We start from the raw sequence: 17766 nt of genomic DNA, 5'->3' as shown, positions 1-17766 counted from the left end.
GGTCCAGATATCGCGCTCCGTATTTTTCGGTGTCTAGGTGTAATAATACCTCGAATTTGATGTTCACGTGTCCCAGGTTGCCGATGACGAGATCCAGATAGTGCGCTTCATAGTTTTCGGTGTCCAGGTGTAATTGTACGTTGAATTCGATGTCTAGGTGTCCCAGGTTGCCGATGACGAGGTCCACATAGTGCGCTCCGTAGTTTTTGGTGTCTACGTGTATTAATACCTTGAAATTGATGTCTAGGTGTCCCAGGTTGCTGATGACGAGGTCCACATAATGCGCTTCATAGTTTTTGGTGTCTAGGTGTATTAATAACTTTAAATCTGAATGGGTGCGTTCAGCCGATACTCCGCTAGCCTAGCAATCGTGAGCAGTTGCTCGTTTGTGCTCGTTTCTTCTCTTTTTAATCCAGTAAGTCAAAAAAGAGGAAACGAGCGAAAACGAGCGACTGCTCACGATTGCTAGGCTAGCAAAGTATCGGCTGAACGCACCCAATGTAGGACACGTAGATATCGAATTCGAGGTATTAATACATGTAGACACCGAAAACTACGAAGCGCACTATGTGGACCTCGTCATCGGCAACTTGGAACACGTGGCCATCAAATTCAAGGTATTAATACACCTGGACACCGAAAACTATAGAGCGCGCTATGTGGACCTCGTCATCGGCAACCTGGGACACCTAAACATTGAATTCAAGCTTGATTCATAAAAATCGACTTAAAATTTCCTTAGCGGCAGAATTAAAATTATGTCATAACATAATAAAAATCGCTGAATTAAAATTATGTCTAGACATAATAAAAATTGGACAAAAATTATGTTTAGACATAATAAAAATTGGATGAATTAAAATTATGTCTGACGTAAAAATAATTTTTGGAAAAAGTTGGTAAGAAATAATTTATACAAGCAACGTAATATACATGCATATTATACATAAAAGCAATGTCCGGCAATGTGTATATATATATATTTACAACTTCAGACACATTTCTTTATAAGGTGTAATTTTTTTTGTTAAGATTAAGATGCGTAACACTACAAAAAGGCGTGATATCCGTACAAAATTACCTTTTTCAAAAAAAAGGTAAAAAAATGCGCCAAGTACACGCATAGTAGTACATATGTATTATGTTGTTACCTCGAAAAAAACAAAGTGGTAGTATTATACCTCGAAATAACACCTTGTACATACTGTTTATACAATGCGTAATACTACAAAAAGGCGTGATATCTGTACAAAATTACCTTTTTTAAAAAAAAGGTAAAGAAAGGCGCCAAGTACACGCATAGTAGTGTATATGTTGTTACCTCGAAAAAAAAAACAGTGGTAGTATTATACCTTAAAAAAATCTAAGTAACAAGTGGTAGACGAAATCTTTGTATCTTGAAAAATCTCGAAAAAACCTAAACAGTGGTATCTTCACCTCAAAAAAAAACAAAGTAGTAGTATTATACCTCGAAAAAACCTAAGTAACAAGTGGTGGACGTAAGCTTTGTATCTCCAAAAATCTCATCACAAAATTACGTTACCTTATCAAAAAATGAGTCGCGCTTCAAGTGATCTATTATTACAATTACAAAAAAGAAATGATATCTCTTTTTAAATTACAGCGCCAATTACAGAGAACATACACTGAGAAAAAAAATTTGTCAATCCCAAGAAATATTTAGTCCGATACGTTCAACTAAACATTTTAGTTAGTTAACTAAACATTAGTTGAATTAATTAATTCTTGATTAAAGAAACGAAATAAATTGTTGAAACAACTAATATTTAGTTAACTAACTAAAATGTTTAGTTGAACGTATCAAACTAAATATTTCTTGGGATTAACAATTTTTTTTCTCAGTATATTTTTCGAGATACAAAGATTACGTCTGCCACTTGTTACTTAGGTTTTTTCGAGGTATAATATTACTACTGCTTTTCTTCGATTAGAATAAAAAATTGAATCATGAAGAATTACACAGAGGTAACAGTACAAAATACAAATATTTTATTAAAATATTTAAACCCAACAAGGGAATACAAGGTATTTAAATACAAAGTTTATATATGTATTTTAAAAGATTTAATCGCATCGCAAAGAATTACAGAGGTAACAGTACAAAAAATAAAAATATTTTATTAAAATACATAAATTTTTCTTGTCAAAAAACTTGGCGCTGCTAGAGAGAGAGAGAGAGAGAGAGAGAGAGAGAGAGAGAGAGAGAGAGAGAGAGAGAGAGAGAGAGAGAGAGAGAGAGACCTTTTACAAATGTAAATATTACTTATTCTATACTTATTCTATACTTTTAATTCTAATCGCTTTAAAAATCTAAACTTATCCTAACTTATCCTATACTTAATAATAAGCCGCATTATTCACCGTCACACACATACACACACACACACACACACACACACACACACACACACACACACACACACACACACACACACACATCGCCCACACACACATCGCCCACACCCACTCGCTCGCACACACACACACCAAGCTGACCTAATTTTAAGGTCTAGCAGCGCCAAGTTTTTTGACAAGAAAAATTTATGTATTTTAATAAAATATTTTTATTTTTTGTACTGTTACCTCTGTAATTCTTTGCGATGCGATTAAATCTTTTAAAATACATATATAAACTTTGTATTTAAATACCTTGTATTCCCTTGTTGGGTTTAAATATTTTAATAAAATATTTGTATTTTGTACTGTTACCTCTGTGTAATTCTTCATGATTCAATTTTTTATTCTAATCGAAGAAAAGCAGTAGTAATATTATACCTCGAAAAAACCTAAGTAACAAGTGGCAGACGTAATCTTTGTATCTCGAAAAATATACTGAGAAAAAAAATTGTTAATCCCAAGAAATATTTAGTTTGATACGTTCAACTAAACATTTTAGTTAGTTAACTAAATATTAGTTGTTTCAACAATTTATTTCGTTTCTTTAATCAAGAATTAATTAATTCAACTAATGTTTAGTTAACTAACTAAAATGTTTAGTTGAACGTATCGGACTAAATATTTCTTGGGATTGACAAATTTTTTTTCTCAGTGTATGTTCTCTGTAATTGGCGCTGTAATTTAAAAAGAGATATCATTTCTTTTTTGTAATTGTAATAATAGATCACTTGAAGCGCGACTCATTTTTTGATAAGGTAACGTAATTTTGTGATGAGATTTTTGGAGATACAAAGCTTACGTCCACCACTTGTTACTTAGGTTTTTTCGAGGTATAATACTACTACTTTGTTTTTTTTTGAGGTGAAGATACCACTGTTTAGGTTTTTTCGAGATTTTTCAAGATACAAAGATTTCGTCTACCACTTGTTACTTAGATTTTTTTAAGGTATAATACTACCACTGTTTTTTTTTTCGAGGTAACAACATATACACTACTATGCGTGTACTTGGCGCCTTTCTTTACCTTTTTTTTAAAAAAGGTAATTTTGTACAGATTAAGATTTACAGTACAGAGAGCGCCACGTAACGAGATGGAGTCTGCGTCGATAACAAACGTCGAAAATTTCTCGGTAGAGATCGACTTTACCTCGTTAAATAGAAATAATGAACGGATGAACAAATAAACAACATTTACACGTATCAAACTGCTTGCTATATAAACGCAATTTTTTACTATATATATATTCTATAAAGTTTGAACTTCTAATCTAAAATAAGATAAGAAATTTTTTAATTTAATAATTATTTAATATAAATTATTAATATAATATTTAATATAAATAAAAGCTCTTTAATTATATATAGTTTTATTTCTTGTAAAAATAGATTCTCAAACCATTTTATAACTTTAATCAACCAACAGTTTATATTTCCGTGAGATAATTCCGTTCAGATTAGACGATACGTAACTGCGTTTTATATTGACTTGATTTATTTTCCTTGTATACTTGTACTTCAAATATTTCCGATAATATTGTTTATTGTATCCTTTCTTTCATCATTCGTTTGGATGGCTGCGCAATAAAGGTATGATCGAAGGAATGCATTTTGATTGATGATTGTCGAGATTACGAGATAGGGAGATGGTGATAATCCGATAATCGGATTTACTTGAGTTTGAGGAATTTATAAAAGCGATATGGTCATAGAGATTTGGCATAGTCTCGTTACAATCGCCATGAAGTTCGTTTACGTTATTTTGGTATTTATCTCTTTAGCTTCGGCGGAGCTAGAAATTCTGTAAGTGTAACATTTTGTCGTTATTATACTTATTTATTATACTTTGCTCATTAACTCTTTTATTTCGCTATGTAACATCAGTTTTATTTCTCAATTTAACTCTTTTTTAATATTATTAAAAAGTAAGATCCCCAACTTAATCGAAATAAACGTAAATTTGCATTAATTATAGGAATATTATAGACAATGAAAATTCAGACACTAATATAAATGACGTTGTGGACGATTTTATTCCTCAAATTTCGCAATTTATTGTCAATAATGACCTGGACCCACTTAATCTCCCACAAACGAAGACAAAATTATGGATGGTACGTAATGCTCTTATATAAATCCAATTTATAAAATGATAAAAACAATTAAATCGAAAGATACCTATTTTGATTATTAATTACATTCGACTAGATAGCAAATATTTGTCGTAATACACGTTACAATGAATCTTTCTTCGCGAAATAAAGGTTTAGTAATACATTATAAGCCTGAGTTCGGCGTAAATCCCGTAATACCATCGAGAAAACCAGTCATTTACGTAAGAGAGTCCGTTATTACAGTAAACGCGTGCAGATTCGCTCACAATCGCGAGAGAGGTTGCCTCGAAAATCGGGAGAAAGCTGGGTTTCGGGGTCAGAGCTGGGATTCGAGGTCAGCGGGCCGCGATGCGAAAGCGAGCGCACGCTTAATCTCGGGGCCGTAGAAAGCGAAACCGTAGAGTTGGGCCTTGGACGAGAGCGAGAGTGAATCCCGGGATGACACTTTCGAGGGTTGACCTTGGGCCGCGGTGGATCACGGTCAAACGCCGAGGTCACCCCTCGCCTCGTTTTCGCCGATCCCATTTTTGCGCCTTCGAAGGCTGGCGCGCAATAGCTTTAAACTTGGACGAGAGTGAAACCAAGGTTTCACCCGGTAGATCGAGGTAGACGGCGAGCTTGGGCTCAAGTTCAATGCCGCCGTTCTAGCGCAAGTGCTTAAACCCTTCCCGGATCTTGTCGGTTGTGAATTAAGCCATTTATCTTGCACCGTGCCGCGGTAGCACCATGAAATTGAATGAGTTCGTATATTCTCAAATTTCTCAAATAGAGAGAAAAAGATTTTGAAAGCTTTCCATGAGAATTGAGAATTAATAAATAAAGTATTTTGTAGATTTTGCAGATTTTATTTTATTTATTGTTCCAACAAATTGTTCTATCTATATATTTGATAAATTAATAAATTGTAATAATTAATTAATCTATTATTAAGTAGAACTACTCGCGATATTCGCGTGCTGGAAAGTAATGTCATATTTAAGAGCAAGTTAATTTGAAACGTATACGTAAGATTATTTGCGCCACTGCAGAAGAGTTGTTTATAAATATCGCCGATAAAGCGTATACATTGTTTTCGATTTTGCATTACAATGATCTTATTATTTTGGAGCGTGCAGATAATGCAGCTGCGCAGCCGATAAGCAACGAAATCTTACAGGTCTTGTCTAATTACCCACATCTCGCCGCGTGATACTGTTTATAGATATATAATTTCTGATAAACCGGAGCTTAACTCAATTACTTACGATAACAAAATTATACGTCACGATTTTATTATAAGACTTAATATGAAAGCTACTGTTATTTTAATTTTACGCCAGGACCTTTCGGACACCACCATTTCGAATCAAGTCGAACCAATGATATACAAAGCCGATCTCATTTTGCACTCGGGTACACTGAAACGTTTGTCCGATTTGAAGCGTTATGGCAACGCCACCTTAAGTTACAAAGCTGAAGACGTAAAGCTGAATGTTGGCTTCGAATTTAAAGTTTTACAGGTAGCGTGGATAGCCTTCCTATATCCTTGACTTTTACTTTCCTTAAATAACATAATTAAAAAATCTACCAGGTCAATTGCATATCTAAGTATATACTACACGATATATACTTATTGATAATACTATATTTTTCTTTGTATTCAGGGAACGTATAGTTTTACCGTAAACCTGGTCTTTTTCAACTTGAAGGGTCGCATTCTAGCTTCGTCGGCAAATGTACGCGCTAAAACTGTCGTCAGATTCAACTCAATGAATCAAACTTTATCTCTCGACAAGTTCGAGTTACAAGTTCCAGGGTAATGTCTATTAATCTACACAAATTATTATGTAGAATCCATATCTTTCTCGTAATATATTTATGTTATCTATATGAAGAAATCTTTTATAAGCTTGATTACTCAATTAACTCAACTATGCGTTATATTATTACAGTAAGATTAAAGTGATAATCGAAAATAAGAACGGACTAGTGGATTGGGTAGACACGTTTATCGTCAATCTCATAACTCCGTTCTTTAAGAACACGATTGTAAACTTCGTTCAGAAAGAAGCGACGAATGCAATTCAAACGTACTTCGATGAAATAAACCAATCGTCAAAAGCAAGCTGGTTACTCCCGAAAATTACGAATATGGAATCAGTGCTGAACAAAAATTGAATGTGTTGACTTCCAAATACGATATATGTATAATTTTATATCCTACGTTTTTATAAATGCATTACATTTTTTTAAATGTTTGTGCATTTATTCACCAGTGCAACCTATTCCATCGACATAAAAAGAATTTCTTTTCAACTTATTTAACTGCGCGCCGATTATTTGTCGGACTTGAAACACAGTTATTGTTGGAATTAAAACCCTTCCTTCCCCGGAATTAAATCGACTCGATTTAATTATCTAAAAACTGTAAAGAATTTATTGCGAAAAATATTGCCTCAGCCAGGATTCGATCCTGGAACCTCCTTCATTCTGTAAAGGGCGTCGTACCAATTCGACTACCGAGGCATGTGGTAATATTTATCGCAATATACGATACAATATATATATATATATATATATATATATATATATATATTATATATATTATATATATATATTATATATATATATATATATATATATATATATATATATATATACACAGAAATTAATATAAGGCTGTCAAAGATCTAAGCTTGGATCGTATGGCTTTTGATTCTAATTTGAATTTCTTTTTTATTGCATATACTGCAATTTTTTATGCTGCAAGCATTTCGGCAATGCTGTTTCATATATACATGATATATATGATATATGTATATATATCACATATATCAGATAAAAAGAAGCTTTTAGATTTTTAAACGCGATATCCACTCGCTTAGAATATTATCAAATCGATAAGACGTCAATCAAGTGACGACGTGCGGTCAATAAATGTATAGAAGATGGGGACGGGCAATAAATACAGAAGAAATCGTCACATCTCTTGTAGTTGAATTGTTAGCGCAATCATGGCCGGACAAATACAATTAACTTTCCTCCTCGTGATTGTAGCGTGTATGGTGCACGGTACGCCTCTTATAGACGAACAGAATCATATGTAAGTTCGTATTCTCATAATTTTTCATAATTTTATTTGTTATTTGATCGTTTTGTAACCAAATCTTTGCATTGCGTTTTACAAGGGGGAAAAATTATCTTTCTCGTGTGTCTTTAATGTTGCAGCTTGCAAATAACTTTAAGATAACTGTAAAAAATGGTATAATACACTTCTTCGATTTCTCAAAAAATAAAATGTAAAGCTTTTATATATGTTATATGTGCACTAAGGAAATTACGTATTACGGTTTCGTTTAAATGAATTATGAATGAAGCGTCCAAGAAACGTACATTTTTGTACTATGCAGTTTTAGTGATGAAATAAGGGCGAATCTTGATAAGACAGTTGATACTTTATTGCCTGCCATACGTGAGTTCATCCTGAAAAATGGAATGGATCCTTTACGAATCATCGATCTTTCCGAACATATTTTCCCAAATTTGGTAAGAATAAAACTAACAATAAAACCTTTATCCCCCGGATTTGTAAAATTTTATAGAGAAAGTAAACTGATGATGATGAGAGAGAGAGAAAGAGAGAAAGAGAGAGAGAGAGAGAGAGAGAGAGAGAGAGAGAGAGAGAGAGAGAGAGAGACTATGATAGATCAAAATTTATCTTTATAAGATACCAAAATGACAGATAAGGCCTATTAATACGTCTCATTCCGATCATATCTCGAAATAATACTTTTAGCCTGGGAAACTCAAGGGAAGCGTCGACCTCAAGAAAGGGTGGGTGCAAAACTTATCGCTCATAAAACGCACCAGCCACGTAGATGTGATATACAAGCCCAAACATTTGACGTTGGATATGAACTTGGGATTTGACGTTATGGACGTAAGCGCAAGACGTGATACTATAAAATTAATATTAAATGTATTAAAACACTGCAATTTTTACAGAACGAATATATCTTAACTTACATTTATGTAATTTTCAGTTTAACTACGAATATTATCTGAAGTATTTAATATATAAGAGACAGGGCGATGTATATGGTCGTTTTTTCAAACTTGATGTCAACGTCGTGATGATGATCGATCTGAATGAGTACCAGTTGATTCTCCACTCTATCAAATTTTCTAATGTCGGGTAAATATTGCTTTTTGTATTATTATTATTCGCTTGGTCGTGCATAAAAGACGCGTATAGGGATTTTGCGCGATCACGTAAATCAGCGCGGCATCAAATATTTATCAATTTTTGGTATCAAGTTGTTTTTGTAACGGCGTATTGGACAGGTGAGCAGTAGCGAAACAATATAGATAATAATCACAGTCTGACTGAAATAACTGATAAAAGTGATAAGTGCATGTCAATCGTAATCGAGAAACGACAATGATCATCTTGTAAACAATTCTAATCGAACTTTTATCGTAGTTTTTTCAAGATATACTTCACTGATTTTCTAATTTTGTTATCAGCACTTGTAAATACTATTTGTTTTACTGGTTGTTAGGAAATATCGATCTAAACTTTTGACTTGATTCGCAAGTTTATCTTACGATTTAACAAAAGTATCATAGGCTTTCGCGAATTTTATTCGTTTGACAGTCTCTTTACTTTCTTTTTTACTTTCATCTTTCGCAGGAAATACGACATAAAATTCGAGGGCCATCTTTTCGATCCTCTTGTGAACATCTTGTCTAAAATAATCACAGTGGTGTTCCGAAGTTACATATTACCGGTCATTGAGGAGTATTCCATGACGATCTTTGGTGCGACAGTTAACGAGTGGAACACAAAGATTCCACGGGCAAATCGCAAGGAAATAATAGACGAATTGTTCCATATTACGGAAATGTAACTTTATTAATCCTTATTGTTCTATAGAATATTTGTTATTTTGCATTCCAAAAATATAAGTCAATTATGATTAAATCTTTGAAATTTTTTACAAATGGATATTATCACCGATCGCGATTCGCATTTCATTGTACAAAGTAATTAATTCAGTTGCTTCATAAAATTGGATTTGAAGATGTATTTTTTGTTTAATCAACTGACTTGTCGATGTGACGCGACGTATCCTCACAAGTACATACATAAATTCTTTTTTATAAAAGAAAGACATTAATTATTTTTATCATTTAACAATGCTACAACACTTTGACGATAATATTGCAAAATATCAAGAGACACGGTAGTGTCTCGCGCTAAAGTACCTTCGAAGCGAGACCGCACCGTGACTCTTTTACGCGAACGCACGAGTTGCGAGCACCCGAGATTTTAAGATCTCAATAGCCAGTGAACGGATCAAGTTCTAAGTAGGCTTGATCGATATCTTGGGATCGATTTATGTAATAAGAGTGTTTTTATTTTTCCGCTACGTGCGTTCTGCGAGCAGAGATATTACGATGCAAAGTATAATAATCATTGATAAACGATAGTTATAGATAAGCTATATCTATCCAAGAGATATTTCTACTCGATAATAATATAATTATCAATAATTAAGATAGAGCACCGCGTAAAATTCACAGAGTGCTAAAAAACCATTTCGTGAGGTGTACCGTGTTCATACATAAGCGACGGCAAACTACCGGTAGTTTCGATGAGCAAACGGCGAGTAGTCAAACTGTCTAAAGCGACGATCAATATGCATTACTTACAACATTGTTAAGCCATAACTTTGCGCGCACTCCTGCCGCTTAATCTTATTAAACTTAGCCAGGTTTCCCGGGCACGTCGCGTCTTGGCGCCGTTCGTTGTTTCGGTCGCGAACGGCGATAGCGCAATCTGCATAGAGATAGCTCCATGAAAGTCCACGGGGGGGGGGGGTGGTCTCCGGGGATATCGCGAGAGGCGCACGCGGTAATCTTGCTTATACATACAACATTGCGGATATCGCGAGCACGAACCGCCGATCGATAGTGCCGGCCGATTGTAATACTAATATTATGTGCACCTCATTCTGTCCATCCCCACCATTTATGCCCACCCGAATACCTTTATTGATTTATCCCTTCTAATCTCGAGCTTTATCGGACTTTGCTTAAGATAACCAGAGTTCTAATAGAAACCAATTTGTTAGTATAGTAAAGAGCGGCGAATAGTTAAATAGAATGTATTACTTATTAGATTATACTTGGCGTTATCATCTTACTTTTGTCATTAATTAATAAAGATAATTAATTTAATATCACAAGAGCTATAAAGCTTAACGGCATTGCCTTTCCCCTAGTGAACATTACGCGTTAATACGCACATGCGGCGCTGGTTGCCTGTTACCAGGTGTATCTAGATGCAAAGACCCCCTATTTGCTTGTATAAATTAATTAACATTCGTAACCCGCATAATCAATGTACACGTGTGTTACAAAAACAACATTTGCAAATGCAAATTTACACAACATTCATAGCGAACGCAGGAGAATTAAAGCATTTCTGCTTCGCACGAAATCTTTTTATTCGAATTCAACTACGGTTGCACGTGATTTTTTTTTTGTACAAAATTATACAATATTTTTATCTAATTGTTATTATATAAATCCGCTAATGTCTATAGATTGTACGAACTTGCACGACATGAGTACGTTAAGAATCCCCACTCTCGCAAGTTTTATTTTTCTACTTTGCTCGAGACTCGAGACAGTCCGCAATATTTCAACTGTCGGGAGGACGAATCGCGCGACTCATGACGGAATCGCGTGCTTGCATTATCCACGATGATGCCGAGGCATACCATATATCCGGCTTGTGCCGCACATACTGGATCAGATACTCAATATAGAGAGAACCGAGAGAGAGCCGCGCTATATTGTCCGTCTATGCGCACCTAGTATCCAACATCCCTGCCTATTATTGATCGTGATACCTGCATGCCGAAGGATTATGAACCGCATTGTCGCGCTCAGATATCTCTTTACGATGCAATTTATTTACCGTCTCTTTTTAGATACTAGTTTTCAGAAGACGAGGGGTAACTTAATCTCTAAAATCTCTAGTGCATACTCTCTCCGTTTCAACTTCTGTATACCCACATCAGTCTGACGCGGTATTATTAATCCGAAATGTGTTTCGCGGCGGGGGAACAACGGCAGATGTAACTAACGGGGATTTTCTCTTTTCCACCTTTGTCTCTTTGTATTTGCCGACCGGGCAGGAACTGATATGAGACACGCCGACGACATATTACTACAACTTGGGCGCTGATTAGCAGTGGGCGCGACGACGCGCGACGGGTGCATATTGCATATGCGGAGAAACGCGGGAAATGTGGCGAAACGGAGATGAAGGCTCGGGCGAGACCGTTGGGATTATACGGAGCGAAGATAAGCGCGCGGTCAAATTGTACGCGACGCTCTCGGTGAAAACGCTGATTTCGGAGGAAATTAATTTTCTTCGAACTCTCTCTCTCTCTCGCGTTCGGAACATAATTTCCTCCGAATTCGCTCGTATGGCGGACGTGAATAAAATTGATTTCGTACGCCGGATTGCGGCGAATATCGGGGATATCTCTCTCGCGAAAATGTTTTTTTTAAATCAATCTGCGCGCTGCATTATGTATTATACGTTTTTTTTTCTAGATTGTAGTTATCCTTGATTCCACGAATTTGCATATATTGGTTTTACAACCTTTACAATACCCACATTCTTCAGCAAATTTTCAGTAACACAGTCCCTCGAATGTTACAAGTTTCTCGTATTACGATTATTCGCGCGATTTCGCAGAGTCCTTTACTTCGGCAGATCCTTGAATACCATCACGGCTGATGAACGCGACTATTAATAGAAATGCGAATCACGAAGCGGGATCGTATGGGGGCAAGGTTGTTGCTAAAGGAGCGCCGTCGTCGTCTCGACTTCGCGAAGTCGGTCGCGCGAGTACGTGCCTATTAATAAACAAAATTAGTCCGTATTTGCACAGATGCAATGCTGCGGAGCACACGTATATAATATAGCGTCGCATATGATACCTTCGCTTGATCCAATGGGACGTGACAGTTTGATCGGAGTATCCGATATACCTAAGTGGTCGCGTTAACAACGGTCGAGATGTTAATCTACAACATTCTAACGATAATTTAATTAGCAAATTAAAAAATACCGGCCTATCTTCAATCTTATCTATACCGCCTATAATAAACGTTATTAAGAATTTATAATTATACAAGTTTCGACTTCAGTTCGCTGCGACTTCGGGACGCTGCGACTTCGCGTCCGTATCGATTTTTCTTCTCGGTCCTGAAATCACGGCCGAGAGAGATTCCAGCCGAATCGCGGGCTTTGATGCTGGACATCGCGCGGCTCGCCGCACCACGGCCCGTGTTCGAGGCCGAGGCCGACCGAGTGGTGCCGAGCCGAGTCGAGCAGAGCCGAGCGGAGACAAGCTTAACGAGCGGACGGTGAGCGCGTTCGTTTCGACGCGACGCGGCGCGGCGCGGCGCGGCGCGGCTACGCGCGGAGCGGCGGAGCCGCGATAAAGCTGACGAGCAGAGCGGATGCGCCGCTTCGCAGCGGGTGACGCGACTGCAGCTGCACGCCCATTCAGTAGCGGACACGCGTTAAACGCCAAGGCGCATTCGTTTTCGGCGTACAAACGCCTCGCTCGTCCGAGGCGAGAAGCTCCTCTGGCTTCTCGTTCGTCGAAAAAAAAAAAATATTGCTTGATCGAGTATTGAAACGCTATTTAAATTTGTGGGTTTTAAAAAATAATCAATAACACGCTCCAAAGTTGCGGAGCTTATCTTAATTTAATAACGGATTCTAAGTTACGCTCCAAATACACAACGAGCGAAAAAAAAGGTCCGGAGAAAAAAACGACAGGGAAAAGAACTATATTCTCCTCTGGGAAATAAAGAGCTCTTATTCTCAATAGAGACGAGAGTAATTTAATTTTTTTTCATTTGAGTTGCGGGATACGTAAGATTAAGAAGCGGTTAGAGAAGATGGCTTTGCCGTTAGGGGGTTGACGAATCGTCGGTCGCGACGACTCTCCCGACCGGCAACACGATGTACATTTTATTTCCATACAACGCTTGTGTCCGCGCAAGTAGGTCGACTCGGCCGCTTTCCTCGCGTTGCGTATACAATTCCGCGAATACTCCAATTAGCGTTCTCCTCCGCATACTCCCTGCAATATTGGCGGATTCGTTATCCGCTTCGGGATTCGGGACTCGCGGGTGCGCGCGTACCTCCGCCCCTGCTCTCGCTCCTCCGAGCCGGTGGTGGTTTACTGGTTTACTCGCTCGGCGTCAGCCCGCTTCTCTCCACCCGCCCCCTTTACCGACGCGCGGGGCCCTCTCTGTCTGTCGCGCGCGCGCGAGGCAACGCGTCGTCCGCGTTCCGCGTCGCGCGCGCGGAGCCGCGCGGAGAGTGCGGAGACGCCGCGCGCTGAGTCGAATCGAGTCGGGTCGAGCCGCGCCGAGCGGTGCCGAGCGGGACCGAGCGCCGGGGTCGAGCGGAGCCGAAGGCTCTCCGCGGTGGTCGTCGCGTCGTCGCGACGCGCGCGCGAGTAGCACCACACCGCCGCGGAGCGTGTGTGTGCGTTGCGTGCGTGCGCGCTCTATGTCCGCTTACTACTCGCTCCGTTCCTCCTCGCTCGTACTCTCCTCTGCCCGGTCGTAGGGAGCAGGAGGGCCAGCGCGAGAGAGTTGTTGTCGTCCTCGTGCGTGCGCGCGCGCGCGCGCGTGTCTCATCAGCGTCAGCAGTCAGCAGTCAGCAGCCCTAAAACGTCTAGTCAGCCGTCGCCGTCGCCGTCGCCGTCGTCGTCGTGAAAAACGTTGCTCCGTCGTCGTTATCTTCGTTTTTTGGCCCGAGGTCTCGTTTAGTCGCGTGTGTACGCCGCGTCCTTCCCGACTGGCCCGCGCGCGTGCATGGACGACACGCGCGCACGAGCCGACGAAGATATCATAGCCCTGGATTCGTCCCGCTTACGCTCGTCCGCTCGGCTCGGCTCCGCCGCGAGCATCGCCGCTGCCGCTGCCGTCACTGCCACCGCTGCCGCCGTCGCTACTACCACCACCTCCGCCACCTCCTCGGCCGCCGCCGCCACCTGCCGCGTCGCGAGACGCAAGAGGAAGAAGAGGAGGCGTCAGCGACTCGCTACGAGCAACGACGACGTGCCCGGCGTCGCTGGCACGTCGACTGGTAACGCCGTCGTAGCCGAGGATCCCGTCGCGACCGCCACCGCCGCCGACGACGCCGTCGTCATCCTCGAGCCTGACGCTGACGCCGACGCTGACGCCGACGCCGTCGCGAACGCAGTCACCGGGGAGACAGACCCAGCGGCGGCGCGGGTCGATAAACTGAGGAGCCGCCTCCTCGGCGAGCAGCAGACCGCGGCCGCCGGCGGCGGCGGCGGGGAGGGTCAGCAGCAGCAGCTACGCGTCGGAGGAAGCGGCACGCGCGCGGCGGCCGCCTCCTCCGTCGGCACCGCCGGCGTGACGCATCTCAACCGACGCGCCGGCAAGCGCTCGCCGAGGCGATGCAACGCCGGCGGGCGTAGGAGCGCGTTGACGATGGACCTACAGCGGCTGATCAACGAGGTGCACGCGAGGCCCGCGATCTGGGACCAGAAGAACGTCAACTACCACAACCGCGACGTCATACTGAAGATGTGGCGGGAGATCGCGAGGGCATGCGAGGTGTCGAGTGAGTATATAGGGACACCCGGGTTCCCGTCCCCGGTCCCCGGCCCCGCGATCGACGGACGATGCTAAATGCTCTCCTCCTACCTCCTACCCGCGAATTCACGGATATCCCTGCGACCTGCGTTATGCGATACGTTTGCGTTTGCGTATGTACATGTTGCCACGCACGTGCACGTGTGGGTGGTTGCTGGCGAGATTGGTTGGTCGCTCGACGGGTGGGTGGGATACGCTAGGTACGAGCGGTACGAGTCGATTGGTCGCCAGATCTGTACTCCGTACAATGTAGTCAATGTATGGTCGCGAGCTCCGCGACCCTGAGGTCGTTCGAGATATCTCGGTATGCGTATAATGCGTAATGCGAAATACGAATCGAGACGAAGGCGGACGAAATCGTGGAGGAAAGGGAGAGAAAGCGAGAGAGGCGTCGGTAAAGATGAAGAGTCGAGCGGGTCTCGCGATCGCGGAGCCGGGCGCGGCGCGGACCGCTCGCTGGAATCGCTCACCGCTCCGCTCGTCCGGAAGGTCGATAGCTTGCGAAAGGAGAGAGAGGAGAGATAGGCTGCTAGTTCGCGCGGATCTCCGCCAGGTTGCACGCCGATGCCGCGGGATACGCGCGACGGATTGGCGCGGCGCGGGTTTCCTTCTTTTTTTTTTCCTTCGCGAGCGTGTTAACGAGTTTATACGACACGATTGCTCGCGGTAGCACGTGCGCGCGGAACGCTAACACGCCTGTCACGACGAGCGAAAGTAATGCCGATCGTAGGATAATAGTCTGGGAGAGAGAGAGGCGCTTCCCTTATGCATGCATGTCGCGAGATCGATTTATAAATGAAAACGGAAATGCTGAAATGATTAAAATAATAATAAAAAATAAGTCGAACTCGGTTGATCCCTCGTCAACAAATATATCTATCATTCTAATTGGTTACGAATAGAAACTTGGCAATTTCAATTCTTTCATGTATTCACTTCTCGTCGCTAAATTGGAGAAAAGTTTAACGAGTACCTAGCTGCTAAATTTTGACGGAATTATTTCGAGGGTAATGCCCGATCTACATGGCCTGGTTTACACCGTGCGTTTAGGCCGCGATCTATACCTATTCAACCTAAACACGATAGGTCGCGACGATATAAACGGTTGCGACCTCGCTTGGGTCAGGTCTCTTTTTCGCGTGCCCTGACCTAAATTAAGCCACGCGACGTAACGCGTGTAAACGCAGGTGACCTAAAGACCGGCTAAAGTGCGGAGAGTGTACCAATAGATATATACTGGATACTGGATTTTTATCTATATATTCGACCAAAAGTATCATAGGTCTACGTGGTGTAAACGTTTTGTTTAGCAGCCTATTTTAGGTCAAGGCATAGGTCAGGTCGCGATCAGGTCGCACGGTGTAAACTGGGCCAATAGCTGTAGTAAGCTGTATAAGTAAGCCTCAAGATGTAAGAAATTGACCACGCACGGTCGATTATTCTTTTCACATTCGCCTGTACGTGGTCAATTTCTTACGGCTTGAGGCTTACTACAGCTTACTACAGCTATTGTAGATCGGGCATAAAGCTTTCGAGGTTTCGGAGTAGGTCGACGATCGTTCCAAGTTTCGCACGTAAAGACGTGGCCCATCGCTCTGTTCCAGCGGATGTCGCCAAGTCCAAATGGAAACACCTGCGCGACAACTTTCGGAACGAGCTGAAAAAGACCTATCGGGGTAAGTGCGACGGTATCGGCGGCACCGAGCACGACTCCAAGTGGGTCTGGTTCAAGAGCTTGTTCTTCCTGCGGGACCAAATGAACTCGAGGGTGATCGGCTGCGCTCTGTCGCAGAACTGCGTGGGCGCGACGGTCGGTATGCGCTCGTCGCCGGACGGCACGCAGATCGAGCCGCAAATCGATATTCTCGAGGGCCACGAGGAGACGCAGTTCGACGACCTGGACGGTGACTCCTGTCAGTCGTTGCTGTCCAACGATGACGGCCTGCATCAGGTGATGCCGCCGCCGAAGATGAACAAGATGATAATCGGTCGGAAGCGGGCGCTGATGGACGCCCTCGAAAACGATTACGGCGTGGAGGTGGATCGAAAGCGGTACGAGTCGCTGCAGAAGAGACTGGCGATCGGCGCCGAGGACGAAGACGATACCTATCACTTCCTCATGAGCGTGCGAAATCCCCTGAGGAGCCTGCCGCTCGACCGGCAGATGTTCGTACGTCTCAAGATTCAGGAGTTGGTCTACAACGAGATCAACTCGCAGAATCAGCAGCAGCAGCAGCAGCAACAGAACGCGAGCCGCGGGGTCTACGACGTTTCCTCGCAGGGCCAAGATGTGAAACCCCCCCGCGCCGGTAACGGCGGCAACGGCGTCGTCGGCGGCGACGTCAGCGACATGTCGAATCCGGCGTCGTTGCTGCAGAACTGCACGCCCGAGGGCTCCGGCGATGACGCCTTCTTCGGCTGACGAGAGTCCGTTCGCAGTTTAATTTGCTAATAGACGTAAGAATTATAAATATTATAATTTTAATAGAGAATAAACAATGGTATTTTTTCAGTAACGTTCGCGCAA

The 17766-nt window shown here is 41.7% G+C and overlaps 3 protein-coding genes and 1 long non-coding RNA gene across 4 annotated transcripts in view; 3 read left to right on the top strand and 1 right to left on the bottom strand.

Annotated features, from left to right (window-relative positions):
* Nucleotides 1-6762, top strand: part of LOC143900493 (uncharacterized) — an 18456-nt gene extending 11694 nt beyond the window's left edge. Inside the window, exons 2-6 of the mRNA XM_077411922.1 lie at nucleotides 4006-4218; nucleotides 4391-4529; nucleotides 5849-6028; nucleotides 6173-6324; nucleotides 6461-6762. Of these exons, the coding sequence (XP_077268048.1) occupies nucleotides 4118-4218; nucleotides 4391-4529; nucleotides 5849-6028; nucleotides 6173-6324; nucleotides 6461-6686 (798 nt within the window). The 5' untranslated portion in view covers nucleotides 4006-4117 and the 3' untranslated portion in view covers nucleotides 6687-6762. The remainder of the gene's footprint in view (nucleotides 1-4005; nucleotides 4219-4390; nucleotides 4530-5848; nucleotides 6029-6172; nucleotides 6325-6460) is intronic.
* LOC143900538 (uncharacterized) overlaps nucleotides 1-14625 on the bottom strand; it is a 22356-nt gene extending 7731 nt beyond the window's left edge. Inside the window, exon 1 of the long non-coding RNA XR_013257814.1 lies at nucleotides 14491-14625. This is a non-coding gene — a long non-coding RNA (uncharacterized LOC143900538). The remainder of the gene's footprint in view (nucleotides 1-14490) is intronic.
* Nucleotides 7463-9492, top strand: LOC143900507 (uncharacterized). Its single transcript, XM_077411942.1, has 5 exons — nucleotides 7463-7611; nucleotides 7919-8054; nucleotides 8305-8448; nucleotides 8552-8703; nucleotides 9202-9492. The coding sequence occupies exons 1-5, from the start codon at nucleotides 7523-7525 to the stop codon at nucleotides 9416-9418; spliced, it is 738 nt and encodes a 245-aa protein (XP_077268068.1). The 5' UTR covers nucleotides 7463-7522; the 3' UTR covers nucleotides 9419-9492.
* LOC143900482 (uncharacterized) lies at nucleotides 13945-17766 on the top strand. Its single transcript, XM_077411896.1, has 2 exons — nucleotides 13945-15207; nucleotides 16844-17766. Exons 1-2 carry the CDS (start codon nucleotides 14430-14432, stop codon nucleotides 17659-17661), a joined length of 1596 nt encoding a protein of 531 aa, XP_077268022.1. The 5' UTR covers nucleotides 13945-14429; the 3' UTR covers nucleotides 17662-17766.

The sequence above is a fragment of the Temnothorax americanus genome, unplaced genomic scaffold (genome assembly GCF_048541705.1).
Source record: "Temnothorax americanus isolate GAGA-0224 unplaced genomic scaffold, ASM4854170v1 Scaffold10, whole genome shotgun sequence".
Lineage (NCBI taxonomy): Eukaryota > Metazoa > Arthropoda > Insecta > Hymenoptera > Formicidae > Temnothorax > Temnothorax americanus.
The sequence above is the reverse complement of the archived record's forward strand: the minus strand, read 5'-3'. Positions and strand labels throughout refer to the sequence as shown.